This window comes from Leptinotarsa decemlineata, unplaced genomic scaffold, assembly GCF_025532065.1.
Source record: "Leptinotarsa decemlineata unplaced genomic scaffold, Ldec_3_MD MMD2_tig00026354_RagTag_RagTag, whole genome shotgun sequence".
NCBI lineage: Eukaryota > Metazoa > Arthropoda > Insecta > Coleoptera > Chrysomelidae > Leptinotarsa > Leptinotarsa decemlineata.
In genome coordinates, this window is record NW_027412702.1 from 11325471 (window position 1) to 11348951 (window position 23481).

Genomic DNA, 23481 nt, shown 5'->3' on the forward strand with positions numbered 1-23481 from the left:
AGTCTTTTTCAGCTTTGGTTTTCAGAGATTGCCAGGATTAGTCTTCATAGAAGATCGCAGTATCATCAGCAAAGCTGATAATGGAGCCTTGTGTTGTTGTTTTAAAACATTCGTTGATGTATAGATTAAATAGAATAGGGCCCAACGCAGTACCTTGAGATACGCCGTAGTTTTTTCTGAGCTTATCGTGTCATCTGTATTAACCACTTGCTTTCTTTCACTAAGGTAGCTCTCCATCAAGTTGAGTGGTGTTCCCCGGAAATCCATGGGTTCAAGAGTTTGAAGGAGTTTCTGATGGTTGACCGTGTCGAAGGCTTCGGCCAGGTCGACGAAGATGCATAGACATGGATTATTTTTGTCCATGGAATTATTGGCAGATACTTGATGAAAAAAAATAACTTATTCAAGTAACACTTCACAGTTTACAAAACCATAACACGCTTTTCGTTATACAAAAGCTTCTTCAAGCGTTTTCATATTGAAAACGTTTAAGGAAGCTATTGTATAGCAAAACACGTGTTGCGGTTTTGTAAACGGTCCAGTGGAAATCTTACATTGAAGAGTTCTTTGAATAATGACAATATCGTTAATTGAAATATATGTACATTGATCAGGAAATATTCAACATATTCAAATAAATACTATGAGCTATTTGGGGGGGTTTGATTTAGAAAGTATAACTGATAGTGAAAGCTATCGGAATCCTCGGTTTGGAAAAATTGAAAATGTAAACGTAGGCAAATTTTTCACTGGTTTGAATTTCACATTTCACAGATGTGAATACATTTATACAGGGATAAGCTACCCTTATCTATTTTTATTCCCAACAGTCTTCAACTGCCAAAGAAGTATAAGTTCCATTGAAACTGAATTCCTCAAAACCCCTAAAAAATGACACAAAACACCCCATATCAGCCACAATCACGAACATGAACCGTTAAAAACTGCCTTTCTCGGATTTTGAAGATCCCGTAAACTTTTCTGTAACACACCCTTCGCAGATTCGAAATCCGTGGCAGGTGGTGGAAACCGTTAGGATCAATTTTATTCATGCCGCCTCATCTGCACTGATTTTGTATGCTTGCAAAGCTGCGAACATGTGTTTCACATTGAAAGAAGCCAGAAACGTTTATCCATCCGAATCAGATCGAATTCGAGAAGGGGCTGTATTTATAATTGGTTCGAGTAGTGTGCTGGGTAAGTGGTTACATGATTTGAGAGTTTAACATACTCCGTATTCACGTATGAAGGAAACACTTTATTGAAATTTTTTCACTGAACAGTATACAAAACCGCTACACGTGTTTTTATATACTTTTGCTTCTTATACAGGGCGAATTCAAAATTCAAGTGTTGTATCACTTGTCGCGCAGAAAAGATACCAACTTCATTTTCAAAATTGAAAGGAGCCTTGTGATACATCGTTTCAGAGCTATTTAAAGCTATAGATGTATTGTGTAGCAATGAAATATGTCCTAGAAACCTTCTGTATCTGTATCTGTAGAGTAGGGAGGGTGAGTGTAAGCCCACGCACTTAGGCCACATGTGACCCATTGTACATCCTCCCGAGGAGTTGTCCTCCTAGGTCGTCGTTCATCCTGTCCTTTCCAGGAAGGTGGACAGGTCGCTGGGAGACATCTCCTTTATATCGGCAGGTGTAGGCCAAGACTCGCCGAACACTCTCTTATTGACGATAACTCCGGGCACTCGCACAGGACATGCCTGACAGTCTCATCTTCCTGTTCACACATCCTGCATAGAGGTGTGTCCACTAGCCCCATATTATGGAGGTGTTTCCTTAGTTGACAGTGGCCAGTCAGAAATCCTACTGTAAGACGTAGATTTTTCCTGGTCATCGCCAGATATTTCTTCGGCGCCAGCTTCCCAGGGTCGCCCAAGGTGATCCTGGCAAGATTACATCCTTTGATTTCATCCCATCTCTTTAAAGATTGAGCATGGGTGTAACATTTGACTAGTTCCGCAATTGTCGAAGTCATCAGGCCGTGGGTGCCACTTGGTCCTAAAATTCTTAGTCCAGCCGCTTCCTTGGCTAAAGAGTCGGCAATGCGATTACCTTTACTCCTGTCGTGTCCTTTAACCCACCTCAGGATAATGTTATTATCTACCGAGGCTTTGGCTAAATCTTGGTGGCACTCTAGTGCTAGCCCTGAAGTAACACGGTGTCTGTTCAAGGCTAATAGTGCTTGTCTGCTATCAGTGGCCGGATGGCCGTTGCTTGTAGAACTTTTGGTCCCCATGCAATGGCTCCATACGTTAACATAGGTCTTATTATTGCAGTGTAGATCCAGGCGACTACACGGGGTGAAAGACCCCATGCGCGTCCCACTGTCCTCCGACATTGCTCATAAGCCACGTATGCTCTTTTTGCTCTACTCTGTAGATGAGAGTTCCATGTTAGTAGTTGTCTAAGGCCGCTTGAGGACCTCCCCCCACCATTTGACCTTGTCCTTGAATGACGTCATATGACCTTCAGTTACGTGTCAGATGATATGACCTTGATCATGGGTGTCGACCTTGAGATTTGAGTCTGTTCCTCAATATGTGACCTTGAAGTTTGGTCTTGAAAGATACCTCATGATCTTGCATTATGCACGTTCAATATGACCATGCGGTTCGACCTTGAGATTTATTCTTGCTCAATACGTGACCTCGATGTTTGACCTTGTATGATGTCACATCATAGGTCCTCGAGGCATGGCCCTGGACTTGTGCTTTGACCTTGAGATATAACTGTCATCGATGCATAACCTTGAACCCCTCCCTCTTTTCGAGGATGATTTTCTATATAAGCTTAGTGTATCATATATTCTCACTCAGTTCAGACTGCCTAACGTAATTGAATAGTTAGTGAGTATTTGTTGAGTTGTGTTGACGACAGCAGCTAGTATTTACCAATCCAAAAAGTGAACATCATCATCACAAAGGTGAACATAGTTTATATTTTTGAACCGTAATTTCACTATATTTATGAATATGGATAATTTGAAATTTGACATTGAAAAAATCAATTTTGCTATAATTCAACAAAGTGAAGCTTTAGAGCAAAAACCTATAACCGCCCTGGTTATTGATAGAGAATATAAAATAGAAAAAATGTCAATGTATTCCACACGATATGGTAAATCCATTCAAGTAGTTCTATTGGATGAGGAAAGTAATACTCCTTTTAAAGCATGGCTTCCAAAACGTGTCACAGAGCAATTCACAGAAGACTTCATTCGTGAAGTGAATTCATCCAAAGCCAAATTCACACTTACTTATATGGGTCAAAGTTCACAGGACTATCCTGGTGCTAAAACCCGATCATTGATGAAATTCAATGTTTTGGATTGAAAGTTTTGAGAGTATAACTACAATCTTTTTTTTTGTAAATAGTGAAAATATGGTAGAATAATATAAAATATGTATCAACTTGCTCATTTCATAGACATAGTCGAATTTCACGTGAGTATTTTAATTTTTTCACAATATAATTACCAAACTAATGAATGCAATTGTTGTATTTTCAGAGCTCTCCATCCTATAAATATGTGGATGCAATATTCAGCGCAAGAGTGGCCAGAAGCAGTGGATTTGGATTCTGCCATAAGAAAAATGGCTTGGGAATTGGCTGATCTAAGTTTTGACGCTCTACATTCATCAAATTATGATTTGAGTGTATGTTATGATGCTGAGGAGGTGCGAAAACTTCTGGAGCTTAGTGAGAAGTATGAACTCGGTGTGGCATTGTGTCATAAATATTCGTATGGAAGCAGAAATTTGGACGAGTTCTGTGAGCTGATAATTGAAGCAGACTTAAAACAATTCCTTTACGATATATGCACCTACCTACCGCAGAATATCATAGAGAAATATCAATTGGAACCACGGAGTCCCAACCCACAACTGGAAGAATCCTTACATGATGGTGTTTAGAATATTTTAAATGTGTTGTATATGTGATAATCAAATTATGTTTCAATTTATATCCATCTATATATAATTGTTTGATGAATAAAAGGCAGGAAATAATTATTGAGTGTTTTAATATCGAATATTTCATGGTGAATTACATGTCAATCTTATTACAATCCAGTCTGAACAGAACCATTAAGAGCATTATAAGATAAAACAGCATCGTGGAGAATTAGTGCATATACTTTGGTGTTCGCTGGAAACTTCACCTTGCGTGTTTCGAATTCAATTTTGATGTCGACAGTGGATGACTTCATAGCTTCAGGTTGATGGGAGCAGTCGATGATGAATAGTGGGTTGTTGCGAAAGCTGCCAATATCCATCATCGGTTCACTCATAGCTTTATCATAGTAGCTGCGTTGGAAGTTTTCATATGCATAATAGGCTGATGAGTCTAACTTCTTGTCGAAATCCAGATTCCAACGCTCATATGGGTATACTTCAGAGTTCAGAGATAGTCGAATATTATTAATATTCACATGTATGAATTTCGTTACATCTTTTGATATATTTTCGGAATGGTCGGTGTTTTGAAAGCCGATGATGATGTATCGAGGTCTTTCAAGACTGTTGGTCGTCTTCACGTTTATTCACATCAAGACCCCATCCTATCGGTAGTAGCGAATTTGCATGTGTTTGTCCAAATGATATCATCGTTTTCATTGTGGTAGTTATGCCGGGTTTTCGAACAACGGCCACTTGCTCTCCACCCATTTCATAGCGAATTTCGTCGAAGAGGAAGGCGAGGGCGTTATTAGATAGGTAGCACTGCTTCGTGGCATCAGATGGTGTGAACTTCCCCTCGATATATATGTAACTATCTGCAATATCGAGTATAAGATCTTGAAAATTGATTGGAATTCTTATTTCATCTGAATTTTTGTAATATGGTGAACCATACGGCTTATATGTATGCTCATGAAGGCTAATGAGGGAATGGTCGAACAGGGGCTCTTCGAACACCTCCAGTTTATCGCTTGTGGTAATGGTCGCCATGTTATTACTATTTTTTATATCGCACCTTCAAGCCAATAGATTTGAGGAAGTTTAAACTACTAGCGCTCAGCCTATATCTTGATCGTTCGGCGGGCATACGTGGAATGAATCGACTTTTAGATTTTTTCTTCTTTAAATGTACATGATTATAGTCTCCACCAAATGCATTACGCTGATTCAACTGCTGCCGCTGCTGCAATCGCTGGATATTGAAGCACAACCCCATTTTTTAGAAACAATTATGGTGAAATCTATAGCTTTATCAATTATTGACATCTGCTCAGCGTTAGGAAATGATAAATAATGAGTTAAAATTTAGTCAACTCCTGCTTTATACTGATTTTTTCACAGATTATCATCGCTCACCATCTTTTTTGCTCAATTGTTTGAATGCTTATCGAGGGTTGTTTTATTATATCAGATTGCATCGATTTGATATCCTTTTCCATATGTTCACATTTTTTTACAATTTCCACTAATTTCAGCCCAAGCGTAATGAGATCTTCCCTGACTGATGCGGAATATTTTTCTACTCCATCTAATCTCAAATTGATTTCATCAATATCAGAATCTAATTCTCCTCTGATCTTCGAGATGTAAAAACCAACATATTCCCGATTAACACAATCCGTACTCTCTTTAGGCTCGGCTATATTTTTCAATCGTTTATTTTCCATATCAAAGTTTCCATCGGAAGTCAATTTAAAACCAACTCCAGGTTTTCCTCGCAAAACATTATTTGAAACTGCCTTACTTCTGCGACCAAACTTGTCGATGCTTGCTCCACTCATTTTTGTGATACACTTATGACGGTCGTCGATGTTGTGAATCAACATATGAGAAATGATGATCGTTATAGCCTAATCAATTCCAATTTAACTATTATTTTTTCACCATTGAAATTGATTAGATTACCATTATCATCCAATATGCGTAAAGTGATATTGTCGAGGTACTTACGACCGCCAGGCTGTATTGGCATATAAATAATATTTTGCGGTTCCTTGGTGAGTTTGTAACCGGGCTCTACATCAATATCAAATTCAAAGATGCTATGGATTTCATCACCATTTGAATATGCTCCAGCTGTGACATTACAATCCACACGAATAATTCTCACCTTATTGATATTTACGGGCAATGTTGATTCATGAGTTTCATCGATGCCAAACACATCGGCTTCGAACCCTAAAAGTTCGGCAATAGTGTTTTCATGTTTGAGATGGATGTAATATTTCGACCTCATTTCACATTTCAGAGTGTTGTTGTTTGCGTGTAGGAGAAATACTCCATCGATATTCTCCTCAGCTCCATTCTCCAATTGCATTTCTTTGGATTTGATGAATTTTTGAATCACCTTATTGATTTCATCAATTTCATATGCTCCAGGTGGAATTTTTATAATGATAGGAGCTGAGTTAGCTTCTTTAGAATAGGCGATAACATTATTTTTCACATCCACATTGAATATGGAGTTGTAGGAATAGAAACCGTGTAAGCCCAGACCATAATTAGCGCCACTATCCAATTCGATGGGTGGGTAGAAGTTGGCGCTCAACTCGCTAGAGTGCCCCGACAATGAAAACGTGCGTGACATGACTGATGAATTTTCATTGACTCATGTCTTTTTATTGCTGACAGCAGAAATTGTGGAGTAATCGTCGTTTTTTAGGTGGTCTGTCCAGATGATCCATCCCATTATGTGTGACTACATTCACATCATTCACTTTACAATAACAACAGAAAATTTTTCTTGTAGGTGGTCCATCATTCACATCAGAATTATTGCTGCTACCGCTGGAATTATTCTGATGGTCTTCGCAGTACTGATACTTCAAGACATCAATATCATTTTGTAGATTTTGTGGTAACTTATCCCATACAGATGCAATTTCATGCGATGCACACCCAATCAACACCTCTTTCGGCATATCAGCGAGTTGTTCTTTACTCATTTTTCGTAAAGTGCGTACTCTGGAATATGCGATCAATGAATGACTCATCCTCTTGATACTTTCCCTATCCTGCGCTGGTGTTATCTCCATGTCTTGCTCTGTAGAAATTCCAAACACAAATGACCACACCATACTGTGTTGAATTGTTGTTTACGCTCATAGTTATATGTGATAATATTGATAGGATTTGAACCCCTATAAAAATAGTGAATCAATTCTTTTGGAGGGGGTAAATCACCGAAACTATCAAAATATTTCACTGAAGTGTCACATTTTCTGTATGCTACCCAATGTGTCCCTTGACCATGTCGACTATCCAAATTTACTATGGCAGATTCATATCGGAGTGGTCCCGATTTTGGCAAATCGTCACGCATATATACCCCCCGAAAATATGGAATCATCATTTTCTCAGCATGATAGTTGAGGTCGATGTTGGAGAGAGCTCTTTGAGGTAGCAAATCTATGAGTTTTTTGAAATTTGAGGTTTCAAATAGACCCCTAATCCTTTACGGTAAGGCTTCAAGTAGATACCGCTTCCTCGTTTACCTAGAGCGATTGCCTCCATGTTTTTATTATGTCGATTTGCCTCACTCAATTGCTCCCTACTCGCTTTCGCTGCTTGTACTGCTTTTGTTATGCCAGCTGTAGCACCGGCTAAACTACCTAGCGCCGATAAACCAGCAAAAATTGGAATGAGTGGTAGTATTCCACCAATTTTAGGAATTGGTATGATTCGCGGTGTGCGAATTTTCTTTTTCCCACCCGCAGCCCGCGTATATTTGCGTGCTGCTTTCAGTGCAATTTCAGCTGCTCTTTTAGAATTTTTGACAACAAATTCACTTCCGCCCGCTTTGTGTAGAACATCACGCACTTTCTTAACGATTCCAGAACCAAAAGCTATCACCTTAGAGTCTTTCAATAGTTTTTTTGATTTTTTTTTCTTGGTAGGACCTTTTTTTTTCTGTATTCGTGACTGTTTGGATGGTGACTCGCAACCCATACCAAATCGCCGTTTCCCCTTCATTATATTCGTAATCAGCCAAGCGGCTCCTTTCTCTCCAATAGATGCGTCTTTTGCCTTGAATCGATTCCAAGCACTTTCTGCAAGCTCCCGATCTGCTCTGTGTCTAGCTGAAAGATTGTTAGGATTTTGTGAATATGCAATATCGTGTTTTCGACATTCAGAATCCAGTTGATTGACACCCGGATCACCTCTCGCCAATCTTTTCTGCAATTTGGTGCCAGGGCCGCAATACTGATAGCCAGGTAAGTGTAATTCGAAAGGTAGATTATTGATGAGGGAATTGACCAATCCCCTACCAGCTTTATTTGAATGCCACTCAGGAGATCTACATCGGCTCATAACCCCCATTTAAATAAAGGAATCGATATGGAGACCTGCTTATATAGTCTCCAACTGTCATACAATGCGCATACTGAAGCAGAAGCTCCAATTTTCCATCGATAATTTCGATGAAAAAGTGGGTGGTGGATCGGAAAGCGGTGTGAAACAGCGTCATGGATCCTTACTTCCACTATCCATTCGCGGTCTGATTATCGGACCTTCCAATTGCGGCAAGACAAATGTTATGATTTCTCTACTGACTCACCCTCTAGGATTACGATTTGCAAATGTTTATCTTTATTCAAAGTCCCTTTATCAACCCAAATATGAGTATTTACGTGAAGTATTAGCTCCAATTGAAGGGTTGGGATTTTACACTTTCACCAATAATGCAGCTGAAATAGTAGAGCCTTCAGATGCCAGAACCGATTCAATATTCATTTTCGATGATGTGATGTGTGAGAAACAGGATGTTATACGATCATATTTCAGTATGGGTCGTCATAAAAATGTGGATTGCTTCTATCTAGCCCAAACATATTCACGAGTCCCGAAACAATTGATTCGAGATAATGCAAATTTTATTGTGCTGTTCAAACAAGATGATATGAATCTCAATCATATTTTTTCTGACCACGTGTCACCAGATGTGACATACAAGCAATTTAAAGATATGTGTGCGAGATGTTGGGTGGATAAATATGGATTTTTAGTAATTGATAAGGATCGAGAAGTGCAAGATGGACGTTATCGAAAAGGATTTGATGCTTTCATATATCCTTGACGTTCTTGAAACAATTGAATCATTCGAGTGCTAGATAGTGTGGACGACGCTTCATTGTACACATTCTTGAAGTGAATACATTATGGAGGGAAAAAATGATGATGAAATGTGTTTGAAAAGAAAGTTAATTGAAGCAACAGATGCCGTTCGGAAGAAATTCAATTATATCAAGAATAGTCGCTTAGGTGATCAATCAGCACTCGAAAGAATCTATGAGCCAATAATAACACCTTTGAAAGCAATATCTGCCAATACTGGAGGAGCATCTCAAATAAATCAGGTGATGCAGACAACAAAGAGTGCTACACCACTCACCGCCAAAAATATAATTAAAAGTGAGCTAAAAACGAAATTTGAAGAGGCTTTTTCGAAGGATCTTCAAGCTTCTTCATCGACAACTTCAGATTTAGAATCATCTAATGTGCTTGATAATGGTGATGAGGTACAAAAGCACATACAAAAGTTAATATCAGGAAATCCCTCATACGATACCGTCTTTGGAGTACACATGAACACTGAAACGGGAAATTTACAAATGGGTGTAGCTGATGTGGAGTTCATCGATGAGAAAATTGTGTTCAAGAAAAATGGTAAAACTATTGCCACTTATCAGGGTACCCCAAAACTATATAAATTGATATTCATGAAAGTACCATCGGGAAATATCCCCTCTTCCGATATGACCACTTATGGTGATATACTCAAATTAACGAAGGCAGCATATAAATACAATGAAAGAAAACAGGGTCTACTATCAAATAATTGGAAGAAATATCGAGAAATAATCGTACCACTATTATCTAATGGAAACCCACTGCAGAATCCCAGTAGAGAAGGTACCGGTATAATCAAAATACCCACTCAAAAAAAATATATCAGAAATAAGCATATAGATTATGTTTATTGGAATAAACTCGAAGAATTGGTTGATCGCCTTCAATTGCTTTGGAGTTCACGAATGGCTGGACATACCGGGCACGATAATGAAATATTGGCCATAATTGAGGAATTACGTGAAGAAGGATTAGTCTATTGAGCGTAATATAATGAACACAATGTATGAAGCTGACTCAGTTACTCACAGATGATCTAACTATGCATACCACAATTGATAAATTTGGTCGTAGAAGGGGTGGTGTTGGTAAACCACTTGTTGGAAGATCGGGTGTTGGATTCATTCTTACACCACATGGTGATTATGACATTCAGAATAAGCGATTGCAGAATATTGGTGAACCTGTAGACGGTGAAGACTCTGTAACTAAAAGATACGTTGATAATCATATTAAAGAAACCAAGGAATCAACCCTGAACTATTTCGAAGAATTCATTGCGCCAGCGCTACGATACGTCAAAAAAAACATTGATTCAAAAAATACCGAACTGCGAATCATCATTGACAAAAATGCACTCATCACTTCAGCATTAGCTGATCGATTGACTAATATGGAAAAGCGAATTGGTGTTGTAACCGAGTTGGTTGATACTTTTACTGAGCGAGTTATTGAAGTTGAACAGTCAGTTGTTAAACCTGCACGTGAACAGTAGCGAACTGAATTCTCGACTTCATCACTTCGAAGAAGTCATATAGCAGTAATATGAGTGATGCAAAATGGCAGGTTGTGAAGGAAATACATAAGCCGGCGCGTCGAAATTTTCCCCGTCGAAAGACACTAATAAAGGGATTTTATGACTTGTGGCAGATGGATCTGATGGAAATGCAACCATATGCTAAAGAAAATAATGGTTATAGGTACATCCTCATAGTTATCAACTGTTATTCAAAGTATGTATGGTCAAGACCACTGAGAAATAAAACAGCTGATTCAGTTACTGCAGCTATGGCGAGTGTGTTGAAAGATGCGAAGCATGTCCCAAGGAACTTACAATCTGATCACGGTACCGAGTTTTATAATTCAAAATTTTCATCGCTAATGAGAGAGCACCGTATTAATCATTACTCAACATTCAGCACAAAAAAGGCTGCAATTGCGGAAAGAGTCATCAGGACGTTGAAAAGTTGGCTTTATAGGCAATTTTCACTTCAAGGCCATTACAGTTGGTTAAATATTCTTCCTAAAATTACCAGTCAATATAACAACAAAGTTCATCGTACCATTGGTATGAAGCCCGTAGACGTAAAACCATCCACAAAAATGACAGTTTATGCAAGATCAAAGAAGCAGCATGGAAAACGTGAAAAAAAAGAATTCAAAATTGGAGATATGGTGCGAATCAGTAAGTTTAAAAATGCATTCGCCAAAGGTTATACAGCAAATTTCACTACTGAACTTTTTAAAGTTGTGAACATTAATAGTACAGAGCCTATAACTTATGAGCTAGAAGATGTGAATGGAGATCCGATAAAAGGTTGCTTTTATAAAATGGAATTGAATAAAGCGAGAGATCCCAATACATATTTGGTTGAGCGAGTTTTGAAAAGGAAAGGACGTCGCCTATTTGTGAAGTGGTTGGGATTCTCTGGAGATCATAACTCTTGGATCGATGAAAGTTCATTAGTTTAATTGAAATATTATTGTAGTAAATGGATAAATAAAGACAATATGATGAAATTGAATTTTTATTATTGAATATTAAAGCAATTTATTTATTCAACATATAATTTCACATGTATTGAATATTGACATTAGCTGTGATGGGTGGCACTGTAACCAATGGAATATATGTCCGAATAGCGTTACCATATATTTCTCGTCTTTTCACCTGATCTTCACTGTTCAAACACCAACAATCCCGGAAGTGAATGTTCTCATCGGGATAGAAATCACCAACATTTTCACATAATATCAATCCACTTCTGCATACGGTACATAAATTGTTCCAACAATCTACTTTATAGTTATCACAACGTAGGCAACGTTGAAGTAGTAACTCACAATTTGCTGCACAGTTCACACAAATATTTCTATAAATTCCCATATTGTCACACACGATTCCTATGGAACATTTGCAGCACTGATGGTGGGGGCATACTTCTAGAGTTGAATTATTTGTCGCCTTCGAAACTTTAATTGGACTCGGAACTTGGGTTGGATTTTTCAATACACATCTACGACACAGACCGGTACATGGAATAATATATGCTTCAAGCCAATAACCTTGACAATTACTACACATTATAACTTGATTGACTTTGATTGGATGACCGCGTACTTTCGGTTTTGAATCCCACTCTTTTGGAAAAGGCATATTAGTATTCACTATTGGATGTCGAAATATTCAACTGATGAATTCAAATGTACTCTCATGAACTTCTCTTCCTATTATACACATAGAGTGAAAAGAGGAGGGGTGGTGTAGTGGTGGGGTTACCACCTCTACAAGAAAAAAAACATATAAAAATCGACTCGCAACTCTAAACTCCAATTACTATTCACTAGTGCTAGTAGTACCTTTGACGAAACTTATCGAAAAATTAAAAAAAATGAACGCTAAAAAAATCAATGAAGTTTTGATGAGATTGTCTCTCGAAGACGAAAATAATCGGTTTTCTGATGAAGATGATGAACTTCCCCCCAACGACATTATTGATGAAGAGGATGAACTTCCCATCGACGTTATTGAAGAAGAGGATGATATCGTCGAAGGAGGGGATTACATAATCGACATCGTAGATGACATCGACGTAGAAGAAGACGGTGTAGCCATGGTAGATGAGGGTATCGATGTAGAAGAAGACGGTGTAGCCATGGTAGATGAGGGTATCGACGATGACCCGGCGACTGACAATGGGAACATCATTATAGGAAGTCGTTGGTTGAATGTCAGTGATACGGTGGAAAATAATTTAGATTTATATTGTGTAACGGACTCTCATGTTCGTATACGAACCATTGATGATACCATCTACATGTTATGTTGGTGCTGTTTTAGGTTTTATTCCCATCGAAATAATAATGGGGGTGAGTATCAACATATTGATATCCATTACACTATTTCGATGATGGGGATGACGCAAACTTTTTGCGAAGCTTGTGACAGGCCACTGACGAACTTTCGTCGATTGGATGTTTGCATAATTTGTAACCATGTACCCTCACAATGATTTGTTTTAATAAATATTATATATTTTTTATTGTTGTTGTTTTTTTTTTGTTTAACACTAAACCTTTTGATGGAAAAAAAACAAATCCTTCTCAAAAAAAAATTATTGACACAAATAGTGGATGAACTGAAGTGTATGGTTAGATATCCAAACTGTTACTAGTTGATTTTGAATATATCTTCCAATGATTCGTTGAATGTATTGGACTTCTCTATTTTTTTTCTATCAGATATGAGTGATACATATGGGTAATTAGCTTTAAAAAAAATATTGGGTTAGGTTGAACACTGCCCCAAACCACGCAGTATTCCGTGTGCACCAACCAGATTATGTGCACTCCGAGAAAACTAACCTAACCCAACCATTTTAATCGTCATCTATAATGATTATGTCAGGATCCGGAGAGTCGGGTATCTCGAGGGGGTCATCGAATTGATTTTGTTCTCCGACTTGATCATCCAAATACGGCTCCATAATGTCGGGGCTGGGTGATTCTTCCCGAACTATCAGAAAAAACTCGTTCATCACCCCAAAGTCGGCATCTGGATCCATTGGGTCATCAAATTGGCCATACTCATCAGCTTCATATTCGAAATAACGTCGTTCCTCATTCAAATCAATGGTGGTATCTGAATACCCATCGAAGTCGTCCGGACACGTTGAAGTGATATCTTGCACTTGGATATCTCCATAGGACGAACTCTCGGGAGAATCGACATGAGGCTCACTTGAGGAATCAGCTTCCTGCACAATTGGAGTTACTCGATTCATGATGAGTGAACAAGTCTATGAGTTATTGAGAATGCAACCTTTTATATATGATTTGTAGAAGGAGGGAGAGTGGAGGGGGTGATGGAGGGGGTGATGGAGGGAGTAGAAGTATTTGTTAAATGAATCATAATATGAGGGATGAAAATGAAAAACAGATGTGGTCAGCTTCGCTCCGCTTCGCTCCGCTCCGCTTAGAAAATTTTTCGACCCGCCAATTGAATTAATTCGCGATCGCCGTTGAAATTATTCTGCGGATTCGCGAATTTGCGGTCACGGCCACGGATCCGCGGATAGCCCGCCGATAAAACCGCGGGTCCGCGGCCTTGGCCGCGGACCCGCGGTTTTATCGGCGGATTATCCGCGGATCCGCGGCCGCGGCCGCGGATCCGCGACTTTATCCGCGGATAATTTTAATTCGCGGCCGCGAATTAATTTAATTCGCGGGTCGAAAAATTTTTTGACCCTGCGGGTCAACCGCACAGTTAACAATACCTTAGGAGTTGAGAATATGTAGTTTATTCCCAGATATCGTACATCACATGTATATATTAAGTAAAACATCACATATATATGAAATAAAATACACTATTTTCTCTATGGATCATCATCAATTGGTTCTTTTTGCAATCCGCTCAGGAGAAAAATTTCACCTAAACTGACCTAACCTAACCAACTGTATGCAATCATTTATATTCACATCTACTTATTCGAACACACTAAATGATAGTTACTTCCATTATTCATCTATTCTTTCCTGTTTTTTTTTCATTAGCTAGCTGCCACACCCTTATAAACGACAACCATCAGAAGTCGCAACTTGTGTGAGCTAATGACTAATGATGTAACGTCTATTTGTTGAACTACTCTAATGAATAATTTCTTTCATTATTTATATATGGAAACGTCACATTCGAATTGAATGATGCTGAGGGATGGGGCAAGGTTTTTAGCTTCTTTATTATTAATCAAACTCATTAGTTTTACCATACAAAGTTTATTTCTCCTAGATCTTATTTTGCACTAACTCATATTGCAAATAATTACTAACATAGATTGTACTATTTCTATGGTTAATTTCTACATGCTAAATATGGCTAGAACATGACTAGATTAAAGGAATAAATACTGCCCCAACCTCGCAGTATTCTGTGTGCAACAACCAAAGTATATGCACTCCTTTCAATTCCTTGTTTATTTTTTATTTAATTTCATCATGAAAAAAATTACAACCTTAAAATTAACATGCAAAAAATATTTTATAAACAACTTAAATATATCTTAAAATTAACATGCACTACATATATACATATATTTACAAATCCATCGGTAAGCCGGCAATCATGTCCTTCCATCGCCGCACCCGAGGCTCGTACTTCTCAATGTAAGCCACTAGCTCGCCTTCAAGTTGATCTTCTTTGCGAAGATCCGCTTCAATGCGAGACAGCTGCTTATCTAATTCCCGCTTCTGAGCCTGAATGCCTTCAATTTTTGCACTCATGGCTCGGCGGCGGGAATCGCACTCACCTCGACGCTGTCGCTTCTTGCTCAATTCATCCATCACAGATCGCATGTATGAGAAAGAATTAACAACTTTCTGGTCCTCACATGTGCTCTGTGACAGAGGAACTTCCGCAGCGACCTCTCGTGTGGGCGAAGGAATGTTTTCCTCAGGGAGGGCTGGTGAGGTTGATCTCCCATCCTGATGTAAAGGAGACGGGCTAGCTTCCCGATGGACATCTACAACCACTTGCACCTGGTGGACGGGTGCTACAAGGGAGGATGGTCCAGCTTTAGATATTTCCGAAGAACGGGTTGCTTCCGGCCAAGCTCTAATGGCCGTGTTTCTTTCACACCTTTTTCTGAAGACGCTCAGTTTATCGCCCTTCCTCCGGATTGATGGCTTCGACTTCGACTTCGCGGATGGTGGTTTCGTCTTCTTGGAACTCCGCTCTTCAGACTTCACCACCTTGTTGTTGGCCCGTATCCGCTTCTTCGGGTTTTCAAACTCATCCTCGGAGTCGATCTGGGATAACACACCAGGTAGCTGTGCCAACATCACATCTTCCACATCCGATAGATCTAGAAGATCTGGCAGTGGTTCCTCCAAGTTTGGATTCAACGTCTCCAACAACCCTTCCAAACTCTGAGACGACGGTACCGCCTCGATCGATAGGTCCATCATTGATTCCGCTTCCTGGTCTGGGTTGAAATCACGAAAGAGGGACTTGACATTGGAAGTCGTCGTCGTCGGAGCCATCGTTGCCATCTGGGTCCTAGGTGGCTGGATCACCACGTCCTGATGGACAACCACCCTCCTGCGCATGGCTTCATCTAGCTGGGCTTCAGATAGCGGGGTTCCAGCCATTAACCCCTTCCTGCGCATGATCTCCCTCTCTTGGGCTTCAGTACGAATGGTTCCATCCATCAGGGCAGCTCGTAAGAAAGACATGCTTCTGAAAAAAATAAAATATAAGTCAATACAATATATATATATAGTTATTGAAATTATGAACTTACATTGAATCGAAAAAATTTCCACTGGAAGCAGGTTGGCTCGACTGGGCACTGGAGGTAAGTTCACTCGAAGGACTACTGCAAGCGAATGATTTACTCTGGCCTCCTCTCGCATTTTAAAAGAATAAGCTCCACCCACTTCCCTCTCTACAACCCCACCATCAGTTGTGCACTGTGTGGGGGTTGTGGTGGGGGTGAAGTGGGAGAGAACGATAACATTCATTAACTATATTCAATTGGTATGAATTTTCCAATTATTGTTGAACATTAAAAAAATAGGTATATATATTTTTAATATTCAATTAGTCAATTGCTCTTCCAATAATTTAATGAGTAGATCTAATTTTCCATTGCCGACATTGCTTTCATCTTTCAACACTTCCAAAAAAATTCTGAAATTCTGATTGGGGGATGTTTGATAAAACTCAATGTCGTTATGTCCCCAAGGTAATGTCTTGGTGGTATTAGGTATTATGAACCTTTTATCATCCTTATGTGATAGAGCAACTTTATTGCACATCAATGTATATACTTCATGTAAATCACTTCGAAATATATTCATCTTTCGCAATATTGTACCACCTGTTTCAACAATCTTTATGTAATCATCAACTGATATTTGATTTCTTATAACGGATTTTTTGATACCTTTTGCCTTCTTTATTTCATCTGATACACTTTGAACGTGATAAGCTTTGGCACCTGTGCCGTGGAAACTAATGATGGGATCACTCGGGAGTTCATCCTTCATCTTTCCAAGTATCGATTTCGTTACTGGCACATTGAATTTATTATTCATCACATAGTTGGAAGTGTCAAATTTATCAATGTTCTCACTCATGAAATCATAGAAATTATCAGTCATTATTTTCAATATCAAAGAATCCGTATCGGTATATAGAAGAGAAGCTTGAGATCCGTAATGCTTTTTGATGACGTCATAGAAAAAGTCGTAGATAACAGTTTTCGACATATCCAATATGCAAAATCCCAGATATAATGGTTTATTGTAGCAAACCTTAACTCTACCCATATGAATGGCGACAAAGTCTTCCGAAAATATAGATAATGTTTTGAAATTGGGACGAGCTATAAGAGCGTTGGCACCCATACCTCTTCTTATAGATTCCCAATGTGTAACAATGCGAATGTCTCTTCTATTATTAACATTCTCCATTGTTTTACCATATATGGAATTCACGTTTAGTTTGAAATAGTTCTTCTCAAACTTATTCTTGGCATTATTTCTTAGGGTTGTATTCAAATCAATATATTTCTTCAACCATGGTGATTGATTGAATCTGAGAATTCTATGAGTTCTCATCACCATCAAACCATTACGAACCGCCTGTTTCAAATTTCTATAGTGAACAATATATTTTTTTTTATCATTCAAATTCGGTATGAGTTTGGGTATTTTAGACTTTGAACCAGGTGGTATAATGCTCTCCACCAAAAATGGCAAATCTGAATGTAAATCGTGCAATTCTATAGGATAGTGCACATCTACTTCAAGAATGTATCCTTGACAGCCATCATCTGGGATGCTATTGATATCTAGCTGACTTATTTCATCGGCGGTCAACCAAGTGAATCCGTCAACAGGTAGTGATTGACACATACTATGGCCATATAGATTGGTTGCATCCAAATACATTATGAAGGATGAAGGTTCGTTGGGATTATAATTCGGAAGAAATTGATTATTTGCAATATGCTTCCTTTCCGAACATTGGCTAACACCGCCGCGTATACCATTTTGGAAAAAATGCACCATATCGATATCAGTTAGTAATTCTAACTCGACCCCTGTAAACTTCAACATAGCATCCCAAGATAGACCTGGAGATGTGAAATAATGAGCAGGATCCAATTTGTATGTACCCAAACTCATATTTCTGAAATTTTCAAAAATATCACACAACAACAGAACATCAGATTTCAAGTAAATGTCAGAATATTCACCTAAATCCCGACAATTGAACATGCCCCATACCTGTTTCACTCTATCATAATCCTCATCAGAAATATGCTTCTCATTCAGTTTATCATAAAAGTCCAACTTCGATGGTATACTTGAATAATTCAATTTATCCAAACAATCGATAAAGTTATAAGGAAAAACACCTTTCTGCCTCATTAGCTGAAATTTATCATTTTCTGGAAAATATTTTTTAGTTTCAACAAAATGTTTTTCATCCAAATTATCACCCAACTCTTGTAGAGATGCAGCCAAAAATTTGAAGCTGTCCACAAATCTCAATTTCAAATATTTTTTTTTTATTTGACCATTTCGATACAATGTATTTTCCATGAATAGATGTTTCGTGAAAGAAACATATTTCTCTTTAGTTTGAGCGATGACATCAACTTTATTTTTATCGGTACATAACTCCTTTATGAATAAGTGGCAGTCATACCCGCTGAGATTATGGAAAATGATTGGAATGAATTCGGGCAATTTGAAATTGAGATTACAAATGGAATGAGTAGCTCCATTTCTTTTTTTCCCCGTTAGATGGCAATGATCACGTACTTTAATATCACCCTCTTCAAATTTATTTCCACATATCCCACATGTGGTGGCAATATTGAAGTCATGCTCTTCCTCAGCAGTCAAAGGACTCATCGGAACCACATTTTTCAAATATTTGTGATAAATATTGGTTACGTCAGCCTCCAAGTTTGAAACAAATACTTTAGCTGCATCAGCACCTCTGTATAATACAAATTTGGAGATTGAATCATCGAAAGAACACTTTATGATATATGAGAAAGCATATGGTTCATGAAGATAAGTTTTATTTGTGAAAGAGTGTGCAGGATTTGGTTCATTTGTGTGCACTGGTTTCAAAATAGATTCAAAATCAGCATACACAACGAATGGAACTTTCAATTGTTTTTCGAAATTTTCAAATTTCAAAATATTTTCAGGTACACATTTACCAAATTTGTCAATTCTTAAATTAGTGTTCGGTGTTGTTGTTGATATGTGATTACAATCATTTAACTGGTGTCGCAATAAAGCCCGCTCATCGCTAAAGTACAATAAACAACCATCACAAAAATATTTTTTGTGGTGGTGTGCAGATATTTGGGATGATACTAGTCTCGATAAATCCTTTATCCAACAATAATGACTATTACCAGATTCGTCTGTGATATTCAATAGATTCACGTGACTGTTAAGCCTAGATTTTGAATAATGTAATGGGCCTACAACTTCATATTCGATTTTGCCATTTTTGAAAGTGTTCTCCAACCCATAAACATTGATAGAGCAATTATTCATAACCTCAAATTTAGGGATATCTTTCAACTTAACTGGAAATTCCATACCTGCTACATTCAATACGGTTGAAAAGTGCGGGTATGACGAAAGTTCACACACTCTCGCACTGGCAGGATATAAAGCTGAAGTCACAGCCCATGCAAAGCAGTAATGGTCCTGATTCACAACATTCACCACACTTTTCTTGGACTCGATGAATTTGGGAAGTTTGATGTAAGAAGATCCACCAAGGGGGCTAAACTTATTAACATTCACCTCCAAATACAAAATTTTCTCAATTGTCCAACCTGAAAACAGAGATTATTTTTCGACACACTCAATTGATGATGTTTAGAATAGATCACATACCTGAATCTCGATGTTGAAATTCCATCGCTTGGGCAGTCAAACTATCAGCAAAATTGTTATATACCACATTCAAATCATTCGATTGATCAATAACTTGATTGGAACTATTGAATGCTTTAACATCACAGTACTCTTTAGTTTGTAGATTGTAGCGCCCAAACACCTCCATATTCACTTTCACAATTTTATGAATGACCAACACTTCTTCCAGTAGTTTCAACACTTTCTGCTTCAATTCATTGAAGAATGTGTTGTAATCCATATGGTGATTTTGACTATCCACCCTATAGCTCACAATTCTACACTTGAACGCTGTGCCTACAATTTTAACACCTTCCCCATAATGCACACATGCATTCGTTCTATGGTGCAAAGTTCTACGATGTACATTCATCTGATCACTTGAAATTGTCAAATTGCAGCACTGGCATGTCTGCATTACCGGAGGTGCTGGGGGGTTTAACCTCATCCTCTTCGGAGTTGATGCTTCTCCATCATTCTCAGTTGATGGTCCTCCATAACTCATCAACGTACATGAATCGCGCTGATGACGACGCAGGTTGTCACTGCGTGTGAAATTTTTCCCACATTCGTTGCACATATACATTTTGTATGAAATTATATGAACCACAAGATTAGGAGGAGAATTCGAACTGAGTGAAACATTCACATCGCACTCCCGTTAAAAGTATTCCCCCCCACCACTACATGTTCAAGGTTATATGACATGCATATATATCAAGGTTGTAAGATGCTCTCCAAGGTTGAACCTCAAGGTCACATATTAGGAATAGCTTGAATTCTCAAGTTAAAATTTCATGTTCGAAGTTATATAGCATACACATAGCTCAAGGTTGATCTTGAAGGTAAAGCACAAGTTCAGAGTCATGTATTGCAGATATAATGGATAAAATGAAGATCATATGATGTGACAAGGTTTAACATCGAGGTCACGTATTGAGCAAGGATAAATCTCAAGGTCGAATCGCATGGTCATATTGAACGTGCATAATGCAAGATCATGAGGTATCTTTCAAGACCAAACTTCAAGGTCACATATCGAGGAACAGACTCAAATCTCAAGGTCGACACCTATGATCAAGGTCATATCATCTGACACGTAACTGAAGGTCATATGACGTCATTCAAGGACAAGGTCAAATGGTGGGGGGAGGTCCTCAAGCGGCCTTAGACAACTACTCATGTTAGCTTCTTGTCGAGGATAATACCAAGGTATTTCACCTCTTCAGAGAAGTTTAGTTGGCTTTTGAAGATTTCGGGAGGTTTTAAGCCCGTTAAACTTCTTTTCCTGGGGAAAAGGACCATCTCAGTCTTCTTGGGATTGATCGACAGTGAGTGTTCCTTACACCATGTTTCTATCAATTTGAGCCCATCCTGCGCTCTATCGCACAGTGTGTTTACAAATTTGCCGGATGCAAAGATAACTATGTCATCTGCGTATGCAATTGTGTAGAATCCATTTTTGTTAAGGTGATTAATTAGGGTATCCAGAACATCCCTGTGGACATCCCCTCATGACCAGTCCTTTTACTGTGATGTCTTCTACATTAATACTTATTGCTCTGCTAGAGAGCATCTGGAGTATCCATTCTCCTACTACCAGAGGTACATTCCTGAAGTGTAGTTGCTGGGTAATTGTTGGAAAGGTTGTTTTATCAAACGCTCCCTCAATATCTATGAATATACCTAGGGTGGATTCTTTGTTATCCAATGATCTCTCGATTCTGCCAACCACATGCTGAAGGGCCGAATCAGTAGACCTTCCCGGGGTATATGCATGCTGATTTGGATGAAGTGGGTTGTTAACAAGTACTTCATCTCTTATATACCACTCACATAGCCTCTTCATGGTTTTTAAGAAAAACGATGTGAGACTAATTGGTCGGAATGCTTTTGGTAGGGTGTAGTCCATCCTACCTGGTTTGGGTATAAATACTACTCTTACTTCTCTCCACTTACTGGAAATATACCTCAGAGCTAGAGAGGCTCTGAATATTCCAACCAGGTGTGGCATAAGAGTGTCCAGTCCCCACTGAAGTAGGGCTGGTCTTATACCGTCAGGCCCTGGTGACTTGAAGGGAAAAGCCCGATATAGTCCATCTTATTTTGTCCTCATCAATTACTGTACTAGCATATTGCCAGTCATATTGTGAGGGTGTTATTGGTACATCCGTCCAGTTCGCCGTTCCAGGAAAGATAGAAGCTGGGAAGTGAGTTTCCATAAGAATCTCAGCACTCTCCTGGAGGTTGGCGGCTTTGTCGCCATTTTCCCTCGTCAGGATGCCGATAGTCTTATGGTGGTCATTTGAGAGTGCCTTCCTAGAAACCTTAAAACTGTTACAGCTAACAAGTGATTCTTTGAGATAAATATTACTGTGGGGACTGTTACCGACAAAAACTACGTTTTTTTAAAGTCAGTTCTTCATTCCCGACCAATTGTGAAATAAATTCGTGCTAAGTCATACACATCACATAGAAAAATGAAGAACCAAATATAAAAATCTAAAAAATAATACAATACAATATAATCGCCATTCAAAGGGGTAATGCCACATCGATATTGGGTACTCTTCCGTCCACTCAAAAATTTGATGAAATATTCCTGAACCCACAAATTAAATCAAAATTTCCTATGAACAACGCAAAATGGAGTAAGCAGATTGACCATTTCCCAATTATCTCAGAAGATGCAGAGGTAAATAAACAAGTTCTGGAATTATCCTTCTCTCACAAATTCAAAAAACCACCATGAATATATCTAATCCAGTTTCAAGCAATTTAACTTCAGATTCCCCATTCCGTTGGTCCAATGATGGGGAGAATCATCGCATCCGTGATTACTGGAAAGAAAACAGCGGTGGCGAACGTATCACCACCAGCTACAACACAATTAGATCAGTGATACACTCCTCAGTCAAAACCCTTGGGCTTAATGGGCTGTTTCATGAACAGTGTAATTCAATGTTTATCAAATACGAGATGGTTACTGGAATATTTGAAAAAGGTTGAGTACATGAAAGATATCAATACTAATATTTCTAGTACGGAGGGTGCTTTAATAAAATCTTTCGCAGAAGTTATCAAAAAATTGTGGTCAGAAGATTCATCTGATACAGCAGTGAACACAGTCTCCTTAAAAGGTCAGATTTTAGAGTTTTGTCCCTCGATTCATGGGTCATGCGCATCAAGACGCCCAGGAGTTCCTTCGTTATCTTTTAGAAGGTTTACATGATGACGTTAATAGAATTATTGAGAAACCTAAACCGACCTTAACGGAGATTAACGAAAAATTGAGCGACAGCGGAAAAGCACAAGAGTCATGGCTGATTTATTTGAGTTCATATAACTGTAAGATTGTAGATAATTTCGTTGGTCAATTGAAATCCAGGATGGAGTGCACACACTGTGGAC

General features: G+C 38.5%; 2 protein-coding genes across 2 annotated transcripts; both read right to left on the reverse strand.

The window, feature by feature from the left end:
• Positions 1–15000: 15000 nt before the first annotated feature.
• On the reverse strand, positions 15001–16481 carry LOC141486323 (uncharacterized). Its single transcript, XM_074184042.1, has 2 exons — positions 16413–16481; positions 15001–16348 (listed from the first exon to the last, which is right to left on the reverse strand). The coding sequence occupies exon 2, from the start codon at positions 16342–16344 to the stop codon at positions 15208–15210; it is 1137 nt and encodes a 378-aa protein (XP_074040143.1). The 5' UTR covers positions 16345–16348; positions 16413–16481; the 3' UTR covers positions 15001–15207.
• On the reverse strand, positions 16479–20656 carry LOC141486322 (uncharacterized). Its single transcript, XM_074184041.1, has 2 exons — positions 20050–20656; positions 16479–19988 (listed from the first exon to the last, which is right to left on the reverse strand). Exons 1-2 carry the CDS (start codon positions 20654–20656, stop codon positions 16708–16710), a joined length of 3888 nt encoding a protein of 1295 aa, XP_074040142.1. The 3' UTR covers positions 16479–16707.
• Between the last annotated feature and the right edge of the window lie 2825 nt (positions 20657–23481).

Bases quoted from the DNA above. Each gene is read 5' to 3' on its own strand.
- LOC141486322 (XM_074184041.1), bottom strand. From the start codon at position 20,656: ATGTATATGTGCAACGAATGTGGGAAAAATTTCACACGCAGTGACAAC. The intron at 19,989-20,049 runs GTATGTGATCTA...CTCTGTTTTCAG, and splicing joins ATTTCAACATCGAGATTCAG to GTTGGACAATTGAGAAAATT.
- LOC141486323 (XM_074184042.1), bottom strand. From the start codon at position 16,344: ATGTCTTTCTTACGAGCTGCCCTGATGGATGGAACCATTCGTACTGAA.